This window comes from Chiloscyllium punctatum, chromosome 28 (genome assembly GCF_047496795.1).
Source record: "Chiloscyllium punctatum isolate Juve2018m chromosome 28, sChiPun1.3, whole genome shotgun sequence".
NCBI lineage: Eukaryota > Metazoa > Chordata > Chondrichthyes > Orectolobiformes > Hemiscylliidae > Chiloscyllium > Chiloscyllium punctatum.
The window spans coordinates 8363287-8383286 of record NC_092766.1 but is presented as its reverse complement, the minus strand read 5'-3'; the positions used below and the strand labels follow the sequence as shown (position 1 = coordinate 8383286).

General features: G+C 54.6%; 1 protein-coding gene across 4 annotated transcripts in view; it reads left to right on the top strand.

Moving 5' to 3' along the window:
- LOC140453966 (myotubularin-related protein 10-A-like) overlaps positions 1 to 16795 on the top strand; it is a 34223-nt gene extending 17428 nt beyond the window's left edge. For all 4 annotated transcript variants that reach the window (XM_072548851.1, XM_072548852.1, XM_072548850.1 and 1 more), the window contains exons 8-16: positions 7333 to 7420; positions 7504 to 7589; positions 10040 to 10164; positions 10259 to 10337; positions 10834 to 10904; positions 11937 to 12109; positions 13215 to 13385; positions 13544 to 13807; positions 15295 to 16795. In XM_072548851.1, the coding sequence (XP_072404952.1) occupies positions 7333 to 7420; positions 7504 to 7589; positions 10040 to 10164; positions 10259 to 10337; positions 10834 to 10904; positions 11937 to 12109; positions 13215 to 13385; positions 13544 to 13807; positions 15295 to 15804 (1567 nt within the window). In that variant the 3' untranslated portion in view covers positions 15805 to 16795. The remainder of the gene's footprint in view (positions 1 to 7332; positions 7421 to 7503; positions 7590 to 10039; positions 10165 to 10258; positions 10338 to 10833; positions 10905 to 11936; positions 12110 to 13214; positions 13386 to 13543; positions 13808 to 15294) is intronic.
- The last annotated feature ends 3205 nt before the right edge of the window (positions 16796 to 20000 follow it).

Sequence of the window (20000 nt, the reverse complement as noted above, 5' to 3'; positions counted from 1 at the left end):
TGTTTATCCAGTCAAAGGAAGGGGAGAGTTTCTCAGGTGGCAGCAATGGCCCCTCAATGAACAGATCAACTTCTGCAAAAAATAAAAATGATTCTGCAGCAATGACATTACGGGACGTCCAGGAAAGTGGAACTGAACAAAGAGACCTTGGAGTGCAGTTCATAGCTCCTTGAAAGTGGAGTCACAGGTAGATAGGATAGTGAAGGTGGTGTTTGGTATGCCTTCCTTTATTGGTCAGAGTATTGGGTACAGGAGTTGGGAGGTCATGTTGTGGCTGTATAGGACATTGGTTAGGCCACTGTTGGAATATTGTGTGCAATTCTGGTCTCCTTCCTATTGGAAAGATGTTGTGAAACTTGAAAGGGTTCAGAAAAGATTTACAAGGATGTTGCCAGGGTTGGAGGATTTGAGCTTCAGGGAGAGGCTGAACAAGATGGGGCTGTTTTCCCTGGAGTGTCGGAGGTTGAAGGGTGACCTTATCAGGGGCATAGATAGGATAAATAGACAAAGTATTTTCTCTGGGGTTGGGGAGTCCAGAACTAGAGGCAAAGATATAAAAGAGAGCTACGGGGCAACTTTTTCCCCCAGAGGGTGGTACGTGTATGGAATGAGCTGCCCGAGGATGTGGTGGAAGCTGGTACAATTACAACATTTAAGAGGCATTTGGATGGGTATATGAATAGGAAGGGTTTGGAGGGATATGGGCCGGGTGCTGGCAGGTGGGACTAGATGGTGTTGGCATATCTGGTCAGCATGGACGGGTTGGACCAAAGGGTCTGTTTCCATGCTGTACATCTCTATGACTCTTAAGCTGAAACAGGATTTTAAAAAAGGGACCCATCGCACCAGTACTGTACCCCAGTGTTATACAGACCTGTCCCCACCAGTACTGTACCCCAGTGTTATACAGACCTGTCCCCACCAGTACTGTACACCAGTGTTATACAGACCTGTCCCCACCAGTACTGTACCCCAGTGTTATACAGTGACAGACCTGTCCCCACCCAGTACTGTACCCCAGTGTTATACAGGGACAGACCTGTCCCCACCAGTACTGTACCCCAGTGTTATACAGGGACAGACCAAACGCCACCAGTACTATACCCCAGTGTTATACAGTGACAGACCTGTCCCCACCAGTACTGTACCCCAGTGTTATACAGTGACAGACCTGTCCCCACCAGTACTGTACCCCAGTGTTATACAGTGACAGACCTGTCCCCACCAGTACTGTACCCCAGTGTTATACAGGGACAGACCCGTCCCCACCAGTACTGTACCCCAGTGTTATACAGTGACAGACCTGTCCCCACCAGTACTGTACCCCAGTGTTATACAGGGACAGACCCGTCCCCACCAGTACTGTACCCCAGTGTTATACAGGGACAGACCTGTCCCCACCCAGTACTGTACCCCAGTGTTATACAGTGACAGACCTGTCCCCACCAGTACCGTACCCCAGTGTTATACAGTGACAGACCTGTCCCCACCAGTACTGTACCCCAGTGTTATACAGTGACAGACCTGTCCCCACCAGTACTGTACCCCAGTGTTATACAGTGACAGACCTGTCCCCACCAGTACTGTACCCCAGTGTTATACAGTGACAGACCTGTCCCCACCAGTACTGTACCCCAGTGTTATACAGGGACAGACCTGTCCCCACCAGTACTGTACCCCAGTGTTATACAGTGACAGACCTGTCCCCACCAGTACTGTACCCCAGTGTTATACAGTGACAGACCTGTCCCCACCAGTACTGTACCCCAGTGTTATACAGGGACAGACCTGTCCCCACCAGTACTGTACCCCAGTGTTATACAGGGACAGACCTGTCCCCACCAGTACTGAACCCCAGTGTTATACAGTGACAGACCTGTCCCCACCAGTACTGTACCCCAGTGTTGTACAGACCTGTCCCCAGCAGTACTATACCCCAGTGTTATACAGGGACAGACCTGTCCCCACCAGTACTGTACCCCAGTGTTAGACAGACCTGTCCCCAGCAGTACTATACCCCAGTGTTATACAGGGACAGACCTGTCCCCACCAGTACTGTAACCCAGTGTTATACAGGGACAGACCTGTCCCCACCAGTACTGTACCCCAGTGTTATACAGGGACAGACCCGTCCCCAGCAGTACTATACCCCAGTGTTATACAGGGACAGACCTGTCCCCACCTGTACTGTACCCCAGTGTTATACAGGGACAGACCTGTCCCCACCAGTACTGTACCCCAGTGTTATACAGGGACAGACCTGTCCCCACCCAGTAATGTACCCCAGTGTTATTCAGGGACAGACCTGTCCCCACCAGTACATTACCCCAGTGTTATACAGTGACAGACCTGTCCCCACCAGTACTGAACCCCAGTGTTATACAGTGACAGACCTGTCCCCACCAGTACTGTACCCCAGTGTTATACAGACCTGTCCCCAGCAGTACTATACCCCAGTGTTATACAGGGACAGACCTGTCCCCACCAGTACTGTACCCCAGTGTTACACAGTGACAGACCTGTCCCCACCAGTACTGTACCCCAGTGTTATACACTGACAGACCTGTCCCCACCAGTACTGTACCCCAGTGTTATACAGGGACAGACCTGTCCCCACCAGTACTGTACCCCAGTGTTATACAGTGACAGACCTGTCCCCACCAGTACATTACCCCAGTGTTATACAGTGACAGACCTGTCCCCACCAGTACTGAACCCCAGTGTTATACAGTGACAGACCTGTCCCCACCAGTACTGTACCCCAGTGTTATACAGACCTGTCCCCAGCAGTACTATACCCCAGTGTTATACAGGGACAGACCTGTCCCCACCAGTACTGTACCCCAGTGTTACACAGTGACAGACCTGTCCCAACCAGTACTGTACCCCAGTGTTATACACTGACAGACCTGTCCCCACCAGTACTGTACCCCAGTGTTATACAGGGACAGACCTGTCCCCACCAGTACTGTACCCCAGTGTTATACAGGGACAGACCTGTCCCCACCAGTACTGTACCCCAGTGTTATACAGTGACAGACCTGTCCCCACCAGTACTGTACCCCAGTGTTATACAGGGACAGACCTGTCCCCACCAGTACTGTACCCCAGTGTTATACAGGGACAGACCTGTCCCCACCAGTACTGTACCCCATTGTTACACAGTGACAGACCTGTCCCCACCAGTACTGTACCCCAGTGTTATACACTGACAGACCTGTCCCCACCAGTACTGTACCCCATTGTTATACAGAGACAGACCCGTCCCCACCAGTACTGTACCCCATTGTTATACAGGGACAGACCTGTCACCACCAGTACTGAACCCCAGTGTTATACAGGGACAGACCTGTCCCCACCAGTACTGTACCCCAGGGTTATACAGGGACAGACCTGTCCCCACCAGTACTGTACCCCAGTGTTATACAGGGACAGACCTGTCCCCACCAGTACTGTACCCCAGTGTTATACAGGGACAGACCTGTCCCCACCAGTACTGTACCCCAGTGTTATACAGGGACAGACCTGTCCCCACCAGTACTGTACCCCAGTGTTATACAGGGACAGACCTGTCCCCACCAGTACTGTACCCCAGTGTTATACAGTGACAGACCTGTCCCCACCAGTACTGTACCCCAGTGTTATACAGGGACAGACCTGTCCCCACCAGTACTGTACCCCAGTGTTATACACTGACAGACCTGTCCCCACCAGTACTGTACCCCATTGTTATACAGAGACAGACCCGTCCCCACCAGTACTGTACCCCAGTGTTATACAGGGACAGACCTGTCCCCACCAGTACTGTACCCCAGTGTTATACAGTGACAGACCTGTCCCCACCAGTACTGTACCCCGTTGTTATACAGGGACAGACCCGTCCCCACCAGTACTGTACCCCAGTGTTATACAGTGACAGACCTGTCCCCACCCAGTACTGTACCCCAGTGTTATACAGGGACAGACCTGTCCCCACCAGTACTGTACCCCAGTGTTATACAGAGACAGACCTGTCCCCACCCAGTACTGTACCCCAGTGTTATACAGGGACAGACCTGTCCCCACCAGTACCGTACCCCATTGTTATACAGGGACAGACCTGTCCCCACCAGTACTGTACCCCATTGTTATACAGGGGACAGACCTGTCCCCACCAGTACTGTACCCCAGTGTTATACAGTGACAGACCTGTCCCCACCAGTACTGTACCCCAGTGTTAAACAGGGACAGACCTGTCCCCACCAGTACTGTACCCCAGTGTTATACAGTGACAGACCCGTCCCCACCAGTACCGTACCCCAGTGTTGTACAGGGACAGACCCGTCCCCACCAGTACTGTACCCCAGTGTTATACAGGGACAGACCTGTCCCCACCCAGTACTGTACCCCAGTGTTATACAGGGACAGACCTGTCCCCACCAGTACTGTACCCCAGTGTTATACAGGGACAGACCTGTCCCCACCAGTACTGTACCCCAGTGTTATACAGTGACAGACCCGTCCCCACAAATACTGTACCCCAGTGTTATACGGTGACAGACCCGTCCCCACCAGAACTGTACCCCAGTGTTATACAGGGACAGACCTGTCCCCACCAGTACTGTACCCCAGTGTTATACAGGGACAGACCTGTCCCCCACCAGTACTGTACCCCAGTGTTATACAGTGACAGACCTGTCCCCACCAATACCGTACCCCAGTGTTATACAGTGACAGACCTGTCCCCCACCAGTACTGTACCCCAGTGTAATACAGTGACAGACCTGTCCCCACCAGTACTGTACCCCAGTGTTATACAGTGACAGACCTGTCCCCCACCAGTACTGTACCCCAGTGTTATACAGTGACAGACCTGTCCCCCACCAGTACTGTATCCCAGTGTTATACAGTGACCGACCTGTCCCCACCCAGTACTGTACCCCAGTGTTATACAGTGACCGACCTGTCCCCACCAGTACTGTACCCCAGTGTTATACAGGGACAGACCTGTCCCCACCAGTACTGTACCCCAGTGTTATACAGGGACAGACCTGTCCCCACCAGTACTGTACCCCAGTGTTATACAGTGACAGACCTGTCCCCACCAGTACTGTACCCCAGTGTTATACAGGGACAGACCCGTCCCCACCAGTACTGTACCCCAGTGTTATACAGGGACAGACCCGTCCCCACCAGTACTGTACCCCTGTGTTATACAGGGACAGACCTGTCCCCACCAGTACTGTACCCCAGTGTTATACAGTGACAGACCTGTCCCCACCCAGTACTGTACCCCAGTGTTATACAGTGACAGACCTGTCCCCAGCAGTACTATACCCCAGTGTTATACAGTGACAGACCTGTCCCCACCAGTACTGTACCCCAGTGTTATACAGTGACAGACCTGTCCCCACCAGTACTGTACCCCAGTGTTATACAGGGACAGAACTGTCCCCACCCATTACTGTACCCCAGTGTTATACAGGGGACAGACCTGTCCCCACCAGTACTGTACCCCAGTGTTATACAGGGACAGACCTGTCCCCACCAGTACTGTACCCCAGTGTTATACAGTGACAGACCTGTCCCCACCCAGTACTGTACCCCAGTGTTGTACAGGGACAGACCTGTCCCCACCCAGTACTGTACCCCAGTGTTATGCAGGGGACAGACCTGTCCCCACCAGTACCGTACCCCAGTGTTATACAGGGACTGACCTGTCCCCACCCAGTACTGTACCCCAGTGTTATACAGGGGACAGACCTGTCCCCACCAGTACCGTACCCCAGTGTTATACAGTGACAGACCCGCCCCCACCAGTACTGTACCCCAGTGTTATACAGGGACAGACCTGTCCCCACCAGTACTGTACCCCAGTGTTATACAGGGACAGACCTGTCCCCACCAGTACTGTACCCCAGTGTTATACAGGGACAGACCTGTCCCCACCAGTACTGTACCCCAGTGTTATACAGGGACAGACCTGTCCCCACCAGTACTGTACCCCAGTGTTATACAGTGACAGACCTATCCCCACCAGTACTGTACCCCAGTGTTATACAGTGACAGACCTATCCCCACCAGTACTGTACCCCAGTGTTATACAGTGACAGACCTGTCCCCACCAGTACTGTACCCCAGTGTTATACAGTGACAGACCTGTCCCCACCCGTACTATACCCCAGTGTTATACAGGGACAGACCTGTCCCCACCCAGTACTGTACCCCAGTGTTACACAGTGACAGACCTGTCCCCACCAGTACTGTACCCCAGTGTTATACAGTGACAGACCTGTCCCCACCCAGTACTGTACCCCAGTGTTATACAGGGACAGACCTGTCCCCACCAGTACCGTACCCCAGTGTTATACAGGGACAGACCTGTCCCCACCAGTACTGTACCCCATTGTTATACAGGGGACAGACCTGTCCCCACCAGTACTGTACCCCAGTGTTATACAGTGACAGACCTGTCCCCACCAGTACTGTACCCCAGTGTTATACAGGGGACAGACCTGTCCCCACCAGTACTGTACCCCAGTGTTATACAGGGGACAGACCTGTCCCCACCAGTACTGTACCCCAGTGTTATACAGGGACAGACCTGTCCCCACCAGTACTGTACCCCAGTGTTATACAGGGGCAGACCTGTCCCCACCAGTACTGTACCCCAGTGTTATACAGGGACAGACCTGTCCCCACCAGTAGTGTACCCAAGTGTTATACAGGGACAGACCTGTCCCCACCAGTACCGTACCCCAGTGTTATACAGGGACAGACCTGTCCCCACCAGTACTGTACCCCATTGTTATACAGGGGACAGACCTGTCCCCACCAGTACTGTACCCCAGTGTTATACAGTGACAGACCTGTCCCCACCAGTACTGTACCCCAGTGTTATACAGGGGACAGACCTGTTCCCACCAGTACTGTACCCCAGTGTTATACAGGGACAGACCTGTCCCCACCAGTACTGTACCCCAGTGTTATACAGGGACAGACCTGTCCCCACCAGTACTGTACCCCAGTGTTATACAGACCTGTCCCCACCAGTACTGTACCCCAGTGTTATACAGGGACAGACCTGTCCCCACCCAGTACTGTACCCCAGTGTTATACAGGGACAGACCTGTCCCCACCAGTACTGTACCCCAGTGTTATACAGACCTGTCCCCACCAGTACTGTACCCCAGTGTTATACAGTGACAGACCTGTCCCCACCAGTACTGTACCCCAGTGTTATACAGTGACAGACCTGTCCCCACCAGTACTGTACCCCAGTGTTATACAGGGACAGACCTGTAACCAGTAAAGCCAGTTGCTACCGTGTAATTTTCTTGTTCTTTTGTTTAGTCTTTCTAAGGTTCTGGTCGTTCCCCGGAAGATTCTAGACTTGGATATTAAGGACGCAGGTGCTTACTTCACTGAGGGCCGTGTTCCAGTAAGTATTGACCGTGTTGTCCTGAGTTCCTGACCCTTTGTGCTGTCGTTGCTGGTGATGGATATTTCTTGATCTCTCCTCAGCGTTGGCACTGGCACCATCGAGGAAGCAACCTCATGAGGATGAGCAACATCCAGAGCAACACCTACCCACAGCGAGACGGAGTCAGGTAGGATCTCACGATCGCTCAGAGCAATGATGTGACCAAACATGTTATAGCCTGAGTCAATCCATCCTATCCCCAACTCTCCACTATCCCAAACACTCCCCAGACAGGGGCATCCAGGGTTAGATACAGGGTAAAACTCCCTCTACACTGTCCCCCCCGCCATCAAACACTCCCAGGGACAGAGACAGCACAGGGTTAGATACAGGGTAAAATTCCCTCTACACCGTCCCCCCGCCATCAAACACTCCCCAGACAGGGGCATCCAGGGTTAGATACAGGGTAAAACTCCCTCTACACTGTCACCCCCGCCATCAAACACTCCCCCGACAGGGGCATCCAGGGTTAGATACAGGGTAAAACTCCCTCTACACCGTCCCCCCGCCATCAAACACTCCCCAGACAGGGGCATCCAGGGTTAGATACAGGGTAAAACTCCCTCTACACCGTCCCCCCGCCATCAAACACTCCCCAGACAGGGGCATCCAGGGTTAGATACAGGGTAAAACTCCCTCTACACCGTCCCCCCGCCATCAAACACTCCCCCGACAGGGGCATCCAGGGTTAGATATAGGGTAAAACTCCCTCTACACTGTCCCCCCCCGCCATCAAACACTCCCCAGACAGGGTTAGATACAGGGTAAAACTCCCTCTACACTGTCACCCCCGCCATCAAACACTCCCAGGGACAGAGACAGCACGGGGTTAGATACAGAGGAAAGCTCCCTCTACACTGTCCCCTGAGTAAAGCTGTGTGTATTGACTGTGCTGCAGCAGCATCCGAAGTTGTTTGTTGAGTTTCCAGTTCTCAGTCCGGCCTGAGTTTTCAGCATTTGCAGGTTTCATGTTGCCTGCTGTTAATTTCAGCCCTTTACCGTGAGCTCGTTGGTGGGTGGTTTACGCCCTTTGCCGTGAGCTGGTTGGTGGGTGGTTTCAGCCCTTTACCGTGAGCTCGTTGGTGGGTGGCTTCAGCCCTTTGCGGTGAGCTGGTTGGTGGGTGGTTTCAGCCCTTTGCCGTGAGCTGGTTGGTTGGTGGTTTCAGCCCTTTACCGTGAGCTGGTTGGTGGGTGGTTTCAGCCCTTTGCCATGAGCTGGTTTGTGGGTGGTTTCAGCCCTTTGCCGTGAGCTGGTTGGTGGGTGGTTTCAGCCCTTTGCCATGAGCTGGTTGGTTGGTGGTTTCAGCCCTTTGCCGTGAGCTGGTTGGTGGGTGGTTTCAGCCCTTTGCCGTGAGCTGGTTGGTGGGTGGTTTACGCCCTTTACCGTGAGCTGGTTGGTGGGTGGTTTCAGCCCTTTGCCATGAGCTGGTTTGTGGGTGGTTTCAGCCCTTTGCCGTGAGCTGGTTGGTGGGTGGATTCAGCCCTTTGCGGTGATCTGGTTGGTTGGTGGTTTCAGCCCTTTGCCGTGAGCTGGTTGGTGGGTGGTTTCAGCCCTTTGCCGTGAGCTGGTTGGTGGGTGGTTTCAGCCCTTTGTCGTGATCTGGTTGGTGGGTGGTTTCAGCCCTTTGCCGTGAGCTGGTTGGTGGGTGGTTTCAGCCCTTTGCGGTGATCTGGTTGGTGGGTGGTTTCAGCCCTTTGCGGTGATCTGGTTGGTTGGTGGTTTCAGCCCTTTACCGTGAGCTGGTTGGTGGGTGGTTTCAGCCCTTTACCGTGAGCTGGTTGGTGGGTGGTTTCAGCCCTTTGCCGTGAGCTGGTTGGTGGGTGGTTTCAGCCCTTTGCCGTGAGCTGGTTGGTGGGTGGTTTCAGCCCTTTGCCGTGAGCTGGTTGGTGGGTGGTTTCAGCCGTTTGCCGTGAGCTGGTTGGTTGGTGGTTTCAGCCGTTTGCCGTGAGCTGGTTGGTGGGTGGTTTCAGCCCTTTGCCGTGAGCTGGTTGGTGGGTGGTTTCAGCCGTTTGCCGTGAGCTGGTTGGTTGGTGGTTTCAGCCGTTTGCCGTGAGCTGGTTGGTTGGTGGTTTCAGCCCTTTGCCGTGAGCTGGTTGGTGGGTGCTTTCAGTCCTTTGCCGTGAGCTGGTTGGTTGGTGGTTTCAGCCCTTTGCCGTGAGCTGGTTGGTTGGTGGTTTCAGCCCTTTGCCGTGAGCTGGTTGGTGGGTGGTTTCAGCCCTTTGCCGTGAGCTGGTTGGTGGGTGGTTTCAGCCCTTTGCCGTGAGCTGGTTGGTGGGTGGTTTCAGCCCTTTACCGTGAGCTGGTTGGTGGGTGGTTTCAGCCCTTTGCCGTGAGCTGGTTGGTGGGTGGTTTCAGCCCTTTGCCGTGTGCTGGTTGGTGGGTGGTTTCAGCCGTTTGCCGTGAGCTGGTTGGTGGGTGGTTTCAGCCGTTTGCCGTGTGCTGGTTGGTGGGTGGTTTCAGCCCTTTGCCGTGAGCTGGTTGGTGGGTGGTTTCAGCCCTTTGCCGTGAGCTGGTTGGTTGATGACTTTCTCGTTACCTGTTCTCCGTCTCTCCTGATTTGTTTTTGTCCTCTTCAGTAAGCTGGAGGAACTGTTGTATGGTGCACACTGTCGTCTGGTGATCGCTGACTTGTCAGATGATTTACCAAATACCCTCGAAATCCAACAGGCGTACAGCAAACTGCGAGCTCTCTGCAGCTGTGGTAAGTACCCCAAACCCTGCCTGTCTGTCTTTGCTGTTGTATTGCTCAGGGCTGTCTGATCTGTAGCAACTGACTGGTGCTGCCTGTATTACAGAGAATCCCAGCTCCCTCAAGGACTCTGATGAAAAGTGGCTGTCGACCCTTGAGGGGACACACTGGCTGGAGTATGTGAGGTACGTACCCAGTGGGTCAGAGACCGGGGCTGTCAATCACTCCTCACTCTCACACCATCTTCCTGTCTGTTGTTCGACTTACATGGGCCAGGTGCTGGCTGGTGGGACTAGATTGGGTTGGGATGTCTGGACGGGATGGACCGAAGGGTCTGTTTCCGTGCCGTACATCTCTATGACTCCAAGACCTTCTGAATGGACCTCTCCAATTTCAAAGGTCAGGTTGGTCTCTCTTGGTGCACCTCCTCTGCAGCTGTCACCTTGTATTCCTCGTGCTGCTCTATTACCCTCATCCACTTTGTCTGGTATGATTTCTCTGTATTACAAGCAAAACATCACTTTTCACTGTACTGAGGGACATGTGACAATAATAAATCGAATCAAGTCAGTTTTGGGGATGAACAGGTCTGGCCAGGAGCAATAGAGAGCCTCCTGTTCACTCACTGTACAGACAGTTTCATTGTGACTGTTATCTCCTTCCTTCTCCTCCCCCAACCAGGCTGTGTCTAAAGAAGGCAAGTGAAATCTCCTCGTTGCTGAGTAACCAAAGGCTGACTGTCACTCTGCAGGGTAAGACTCCCTCTTCCCATTCACCATGACATTTCCACCAGCTCCAAACCAGAGCTTTCAAATTTACAGCAGCTTTCCCCAGGAGTACGGGGTCCCCCTCCCTGTCCTGAAGGGGCTGACTCTGTGTGCTGGGGTACGGGGTCCCCCTCCCTGTCCTGAAGGGGCTGACTCTGTGTGCTGGGGTACGGGGTCCCCCTCCCTGTCCTGAAGGGGCTGGCTCTGTGTGCTGGGGTACGGGGTCCCCCTCCCTGTCCTGAAGGGGCTGGCTCTGTGTGCTGGGGTACGGGGTCCCCCTCCCTGTCCTGAAGGGGCTGACTCTGTGTGCTGGGGTACGGGGTCCCCCTCCCTGTCCTGAAGGGGCTGGCTCTCACTTGGGTACGGGGTCCCCTCCCTGTCCTGAAGGGTTTGACTCTCACTGGGGTACGGGGTCCCCCTCCCTGTCCTGAAGGGGCTGACTCTGTGTGCTGGGGTACGGGGTCCCCCTCCCTGTCCTGAAGGGGCTGACTCTGTGTGCTGGGGTACGGGGTCCCCCTCCCTGTCCTGAAGGGGCTGGCTCTGTGTGCTGGGGTACGGGGTCCCCCTCCCTGTCCTGAAGGGGCTGACTCTGTGTGCTGGGGTACGGGGTCCCCCTCCCTGTCCTGAAGGGGCTGACTCTGTGTGCTGGGGTACGGGGTCCCCCTCCCTGTCCTGAAGGGGCTGACTCTGTGTGCTGGGGTACGGGGTCCCCCTCCCTGTCCTGAAGGGGCTGGCTCTGTGTGCTGGGGTACGGGGTCCCCCTCCCTGTCCTGAAGGGGCTGACTCTGTGTGCTGGGGTACGGGGTCCCCCTCCCTGTCCTGAAGGGGCTGACTCTGTGTGCTGGGGTACGGGGTCCCCCTCCCTGTCCTGAAGGGGCTGACTCTGTGTGCTGGGGTACGGGGTCCCCCTCCCTGTCCTGAAGGGGCTGACTCTGTGTGCTGGGGTTCTGTGAGTGGGGGGTGCTGTTGACCCCGGGGTCTCTCGAAGGCTGCTAACTGTGACCGGTGTTCCCACAGAGACCGATGACCGTGACCTGGCCTGCGTTATCTCTTCACTGGTCCAGGTTCAGCTGGATCCTTACTGCCGAACTATCCTGGGATTTCAGAGCCTGCTGCAGAAGGAGTGGGTGGAGGCCGGTCATCGCTTCAGTGACCGCTTCAACCAGCTGCGAGCGACAGAGAAAGACGAGGTGAGAGGCTCTCGTTCTCTGGGCCGTCATTGCTGCTCTTCGACAGCCCTTCCTGACTCTGCACCAGGCCGCTGCCCACTGTCGGACAGTTCTGTGGCATTGCAGAGGGACCTGTATCGCTGTCTACTGGGATCTGGCCATAGCTACATAGGCCAGCGCTAATAATCACCCACACTGCTGTGGGTCTGGGGCCTATCAGTTATCTAGACCAGCTAGGGATAGCAGGTGTAAGGGAAGCAGGTCAGTGAAAGGCCAGTCAGCACTGATTTCATGGTCACTCTTTCACACTGCGTGTTTTATCTCAATGTCCCCAGAACGTTCAGCATTTGTTCAGGTTTGCTAGTCCATTCACATTACATTAAGTTACAGCCTTCGTAGTGAGAAATTTACTTTGTATCTAACCCCGTGCTGTCCCTGTCCTGGGAGTGTTTGATGGGGGACAGTGTAGAGGAAGCTTTACTCTGTATCTAACCCCGTGCTGTCCCTGTCCCTGGGAGTGTTTGATGGGGGACAGTGTAGAGGGAGCTTTACTCTGTATCTAACCCCATGCTGTCCCTGTCCTGGGAGTGTTTGATGGGGGGACAGTGTAGAGGAAGCTTTACTCTGTATCTAACCCCGTGCTGTCCCTGTCCTTGGGAGTGTTTGATGGAGGACAGTGTAGAGGAAGCTTTACTCTGTATCTAACCCCGTGCTGTCCCTGTCCCTGGGAGTGTTTGATGGGGGACAGTGTAGAGGGAGCTTTACTCTGTATCTAACCCCGTGCTGTCCCTGTCCCTGGGACTGTTTGATGGGGGGACAGTGTAGAGGGAGCTTTACTCTGTATCTAACCCCATGCTGTCCCTGTCCTGGGAGTGTTTGATGGGGGGACAGTGTAGAGGAAGCTTTACTCTGTATCTAACCCCGTGCTGTCCCTGTCCCTGGGAGTGTTTGATGGGGGGACAGTGTAGAGGAAGCTTTACTATGTTGAAAAGACTCTAGAAGACCTTACTGTGTAGCTAATCCAGTGCAGTTGAAGTTTTGGTTTTCCTGTTAGACTATACTGTCCACCTTGCGGTATGTCATGGGTGCGCTCTTGCTGTAACTCCTGTTTAATCCTGTTTTCCAGTCTCCAGTATTCCTGCTCTTCCTGGACTGTGTTTGGCAATTGTTGGACCATTATAGAGGCTTTTTTGAATTCACAGATCGCTACCTTATGGCGTTACACAACAGCACCCACACTGTGCTGTTTGGCACTTTCCTGTTCAACTGTTCGAGGGAACGGACCTATATTCAGCAGGTATGTACCTCTCAATCTCTCTCCCTTCTCCTCCAAACCCCATCTGCTTGCTCTCCCACAATCTCTATCCCTCTCTCTCACTTTGCTCCCAGAGTCCAGGGACGCTGTTAGTTTCTCTCTGTTTTGCCTGATGACTGTATCTCTCTCTCTATTGTCAGTCTCCCCCAATAGGTATGAACACTCGAATGACCCCTTTCACCAATGACTGGTCGCTGTCTCGTAATGCGCAGCGTGTCCAGCAGGTGGTGCTGAAGGGTGGTTTCTTCTCTCGGGACGAGAGGAACTGTCCACTACCATCGGTCTGGGACTGGTCTCTTCAGTTTCCAACTGGACATCAGCAGTTATTCAGAAATGCCCTATACAGCGGTGATACTCAATCCATGGTCCAGAATGGGCTATCCCAACATCACAACACTGAGAAGGTGAGAACCTGAATAAAAACAGGTACAGTCCACTGACCCCTTGGGTTGGAGAGAGAGAGGGGGGAAATCAGCCAGGGTTCCTGCTCCTGGTCACTGTCCACTGACCCCTATATTAGAGAGAGAGGGGGGAAAATCAGCCAGGGTTCCTGCTCCTGGTCACTGCCCACTGACCCCTATATTAGAGAGAGAGGGGGGAAAATCAGCCAGGGTTCCTGCTCCTGGTCACTGCCCACTGACCCCTATATTAGAGAGAGAGGGGGGAAAATCAGCCAGGGTTCCTGCTCCTGGTCACTGCCCACTGACCCCTATATTAGAGAGAGAGGGGGGAAAATCAGCCAGGGTTCCTGCTCCTGGTCACTGCCCACTGACCCCTATATTAGAGAGAGAGGGGGGAAAATCAGCCAGGGTTCCTGCTCCTGGTCACTGCCCACTGACCCCTATATTAGAGAGGGGGTGGGGGGAAATCAGCCAGGGTTCCTGCTCCTGGTCACTGCCCACTGACCCCTATATTAGAGAGAGAGGGGGGAAAATCAGCCAGGGTTCCTGCTCCTGGTCACTGCCCACTGACCCCTATATTAGAGAAAGGGGGGGGAAATCAGCCAGGGTTCCTGCTCCTGGTCACTGCCCACTGACCGCTATATTAGAGAGAGGGGGGGGAAATCAGCCAGGGTTCCTGCTCCTGGTCACTGCCCACTGACCCCTATATTAGAGGGAGAGGGGGGGAAATCAGCCAGGGTTCCTGCTCCTGGTCACTGCCCACTGACCCCTATATTAGAGAGAGAGGGGGGGAAATCAGCCAGGGTTCCTGCTCCTGGTCACTGCCCACTGACCCCTATATTAGAGAGGGGGGGGGGGGGAAATCAGCCAGGGTTCCTGCTCCTGGTCACTGCCCACTGACCCCTATATTAGAGGGAGAGGGGGGGAAATCAGCCAGGGATCCTGCTCCTGGTCACTGCCCACTGACCCCTATATTAGAGAGGGGGGGGGGGGAAAATCAGCCAGGGTTCCTGCTCCTGGTCACTGTCCACTGACCCCTATATTAGAGAGGGGGGGGGGAAATCAGCCAGGGTTCCTGCTCCTGGTCACTGCCCACTGACCCCTATATTAGAGAGCGGGGGGGGAAATCAGCCAGGGTTCCTGCTCCTGGTCACTGTCCACTGACCCCTATATTAGAGAGGGGGGGGGGAAATCAGCCAGGGTTCCTGCTCCTGGTCACTGTCCACTGACCCCTATATTAGAGAGAGGGGGAAATCAGCCAGGGTTCCTGCTCCTGGTCACTGCCCCTTGACCCCTATATTAGAGAGGGGGGGGGGGAAATCAGCCAGGTTTCCTGATCCTGTCACTGCCCCTTGACCCCTATATTAGAGTGGGGGGAGGTAGTTGGGGGGGGGGGGGGGGGGGGGGTGAGAGGGGGAACCTGTCCAAGCTTCTGTTTCCTGGTCACTGTCCAGTGAGCCCAGCTTATCTGCTGTTCTCCTGTGTTGCAGCTTGATATTCTGCCTCTGAGGTCGGTCTACCTCCTGAGTAAAGGTGTGCTCCTCACTGCTCCCCAGTTCCTGCCATGGAAGAACACATCGGTAACAAAGAAGCTGAGTAAACTCAGCCAGTCACTGGAGAGCCTGCTGGAGTTGGAGCAACCGCAGAGAATCTCCCCAGCTCCTTCCCTGGATCCCAGTGGCCTCTTGCTCCCTCCCATCCCAGCGGCCAGCATCCGCTTCTGGAAGAGCTGCTACCTGCGCTGGCTGACCCAGGTGGAGGTAGAGAACACCTATGGCCTACTGTCTGCTCTCACCGCTCAGATCAGCTGCCTCCAGCAGAGACTGCAGCAACAAACTAGCCAGCAGAATAGAGTCTCCAATGGACTGGATCACCAGGGCAATCAGATCGCTCTCTCTGATAATCAGCAAGGGTCCATCACACCTCCCCCCACCTACCGAACTGACAGCACCACCATGGAAACATCCTTCTCCATGCTGGTCGGCAGTACGACATGGTAGCTCCCTGCCTGCAGTGAGCCCCAGATGTGGTCTCTCCAGGTTTCCCAATCACAGCCACAAAGGACCAAACACAGACTTGTTTCCCAGAGAAGTGGAGCTGGATGCTCCTGAATAAATTTCCCAAGTTGTGGATTCAGCTTGATGGCTATTTTGCTTACTGTTCCAAGACTTTTCTAGTTGCACAGGTACTGAGAGACAGGGTACGGGCAAGGGTCCAGGGATTCATTGTGGATTAAACTGTCCCCTCCCCTTCCTTCCCCCTTCCCTCATTCACTGTCATTAACTCATTCCCCAGGCTCTGGGATTGAGCAGATCTTCCCCGAGGAAAACTGACCCTTCCCCTTCCCGAGGGAGATTGACCATACTCCCCTACCTCTCCCTGAGGGAGACTGACACCTGTTCCCCTCCCAGAGGTGGGGGTGGGTCCTGTGGATCCCATTCTGCTGTCTGTTTCCCCCCCCCAAACCCAGAGAAATGGCCTTGAACTTGGCCAAAATGCCCATCTTGGATTAATAATCTGACGTTGCTCCCCCCTCCCCTTAACAAGGTACAAACGATGGGGAATGGGAGCAGCAGCTTCAGGAAAGGGGATAGGGAATCCTTCAGTGCTCGAATTCTGTTTCCTGTCAATCCCAAAGAACAAGGGTTAAGGAGAACCAGGGAAATGGATAGAATTTACCAGAAATTCAAGATTCTGGAATCCAACGCACTTTACTTGAGCTGTGTTCACAGAGGTTGCAATGCAGTAGTCTGACAGGGCTCGCTGTTTCTATATATTTTGTACTGTAACCCAATTAACTCTAGTTTTTTGACAATAATAAAAGTATAGTTTTAACACTAATTTGAACTGTCTGTTGGCTGATTTAACTGAGAACAAGTAACAGGATGAACAGATCCGTAGCAGTAAGTTTGAGAATAAGTTGAACTTTGGTTTTGGTAACTGTCTATCCTATTCATTTGTATGATGTGGGAACATTTATTGCCTGTCCCCGAGCTGCCCTTGAGAAGATGGTGCTGAGCTGCGTTGTTGAGCCACTGCCCTCCATGTGGTGCACGTACACCAACAGTGGCCTCAGGGAGGGAATTCCAGGATTCTGACCCAGCAGCACTGAAGGGATGGAGATATATTTCCAAGTCGCATGAGGCTTGGAGGGGAACTTGCAGGGGGTGGTGTTCCCAAGCGTTTTCTAGATGTCACTCCATATGGAAGTGGTCATGGGTTTGGAAGGTGCTGCCTAAGGATCTTCAATAAATTTCTGCAGTGCATTTTATAGATTGTGCACATTGCTGCTGCTGCTACTGCTGCGCGCCAGTGGTGGGGAGGAGCCGATCTTTGTAGACATTGTGCTAATCAAGCAGATAGCCTTGTCCTGGTTTTTGTGTTGTTGAAGGTAGGTATTCCCTCACATTCCTGACTTGTACTTTGTAGATGGTGGACAGGCTTTGGGGACTCGGGAGGTGAGTTACTCTCTGACCGGCTCCTGTCGACACTGTTTATGTGGAAGGTTCCATGTAACTTTTTTTTTATTTCAAAATATACTTTATTCATGTAAATAAATCTTTGGTACTTGTACAATTTTCCATGTCGTTCATAGTTACATACATTGCATGTCTTAACATTTCAAAGAACAAATTGAATTAATCAAATTCACAGTTATCCTATTAAGTTACCTTTATTAACTATCCAGTCTCTTGGTATTTGGCTGTGGCTTCAGCGGAACCCACCTAAAGAGTGGGTGCCCTGCAAATGAAACTTCTTTAACCCCCAGTTTATGGGGTTACCATTGTCCATTTGACTGTCTTATCTCTGGGGTGGCTGTCTACATCCCCATGGTGAGCACGAACTGCTGGACCTTCGCTGGGCTGAGGTAGCTATCCAGCTCCTGACTGGGGTCATTTACCATGTAACTCCCTGGATATCGATAGTGGGAGACTGAGTGATGTTAATACCATTGAATGTCAAGGGGCCACCACCCTGGTTAGTCAGTCTCTTGTTGGTTATGGTCATTGTCTGGATGCCGTTGTCAGCCCAAACCCGGTCGCTCTCCAAATAACAACGGAACATACTGGAGAAACTCAGCAGGCCTGGCAGTATCGGTGGAGGAAGGAATGGAGTTAATGTTCCAAGTCCACTGACTTTTCTTCAGAACGCAAAACACTTGAATGACAAAGAAAAGCCACCTGTTTGAGGGTGGGAGGGGGGTGTCCACCAGTTTGTGGGCTGAGGGAGGGGGGGTCGGTGATTGCATTTTTCGAGAGCGGGTGATCGGGGAGGGGTGATTGCATTGGGGGGGAGTGAGGGGGAGGGGTGATTGCATTTGGGAGGGAGTGAGGGGGAGGGGTGATTGCATTGGGGGGGAGTGAGGGGGAGGGGTGATTGCATTGGGGAGCGGGTGAGGGGGGGTGATTGCATTGGGGAGCGGGTGAGGGGGGGGTGATTGCATTTGGGAGGGAGTGAGGGGGAGGGGTGATTGCATTGGGGAGCGGGTGAGGGGGAGGGGTGATTGCATTGGGGAGCGGGTGGGGGGGGGTGATTGCATTTGGGAGGGAGTGAGGGGGAGGGGTGATTGCATTGGGGGGGAGTGAGGGGGAGGGGTGATTGCATTGGGGAGCGGGTGAGGGGGGGGTGATTGCATTTGGGAGGGAGTGAGGGGGAGGGGTGATTGCATTGGGGAGCGGGTGAGGGGGGGGTGATTGCATTTGGGAGGGAGTGAGGGGGAGGGGTGATTGCATTGGGGGGGAGGGGTGATTGCATTGGGGAGCGGGTGAGGGGGGGGTGATTGCATTTGGGAGGGAGTGAGGGGGAGGGGTGATTGCATTTGGGAGGGAGTGAGGGGGAGGGGTGATTGCATTGGGGAGCGGGTGAGGGGGGGGTGATTGCATTGGGGTGAGGGGGAGGGGTGATTGCATTGGGTGGGAGTGAGGGGGAGGGGTGATTGCATTGGGGAGCGGGTGAGGGGGGGGTGATTGCATTGGGGAGCGGGTGAGGGGGGGGTGATTGCATTGGGGAGCGGGTGAGGGGGGGGTGATTGCATTGGGGGGGAGTGAGGGGGAGGGGTGATTGCATTGGGGAGCGGGTGAGGGGGGGGTGATTGCATTGGGGAGCGGGTGAGGGGGGGGTGATTGCATTGGGGGGGAGTGAGGGGGAGGGGTGATTGCATTGGGGAGCGGGTGAGGGGGGGGTGATTGCATTGGGGGGGAGTGAGGGGGAGGGGTGATTGCATTGGGGGGGAGTGAGGGGGAGGGGTGATTGCATTGGGGAGCGGGTGAGGGGGGGGTGATTGCATTGGGGAGCGGGTGAGGGGGGGGTGATTGCATTGGGGAGCGGGTGAGGGGGGGGTGATTGCATTGGGGAGCGGGTGAGGGGGGGGTGATTGCATTGGGGAGCGGGTGAGGGGGGGGTGATTGCATTGGGGAGCGGGTGAGGGGGGGGTGATTGCATTGGGGAGCGGGTGAGGGGGGGTGATTGCATTTGGGGGGGAGTGAGGGGGAGGGGTGATTGCATTTGGGGGGAGTGAGGGGGAGGGGTGATTGCATTTGGGAGGGGGTGAGGGGGAGGGGTGAGAGGGGAGGGAGACCCAGGAACATCCAGTTGGTGATGAGACCCCAAGGGGAGGGTCCAGTGTTCACACAAAATGAACGAGGGTGGGAAAGAGGTTGTTTTCAGCATTGAGAGGGTGTGGGGAAGGTGGGGCTGTTCTCCTTGGTCCTCCAGGACACAGGGGGCGCTGTGATTGGTCCTCCAGGGCACAGGGGGCGCTGTGATCGGTCCTCCAGCGTAGAGGGGGCGCTGTGATCGGTCCTCCAGGAGAGAGAGGGCGCTGTGATCGGTCCTCCAGCGTAGAGGGGGCGCTGTGATCGGTCCTCCAGGAGAGAGGAGGCGCTGTGATCGTTACTCCAGGACAGAGGGGGCGCTGTGATCGGTCCTCCAGGAGAGAGGGGCCGCTGTGATCGGTCCTCCCGGGGAGAGGGGGCGCTGTGATCGGTCCTCCAGGAGACAGGGGGCGCTGTGATCGGTCCTCCCGGAGAGAGGGGGCACTGTGATCGGTCCTCCAGGACACAGGGGGCGCTGTGATCGGTCCTCCAGCGTAGAGGGGGCGCTGTGATCGGTCCTCCAGGACACAGGGGGCGCTGTGATCGGTCCTCCAGGACACAGGGGGCGCTGTGTTCGGTCCTCCAGGACACAGGGGGCGCTG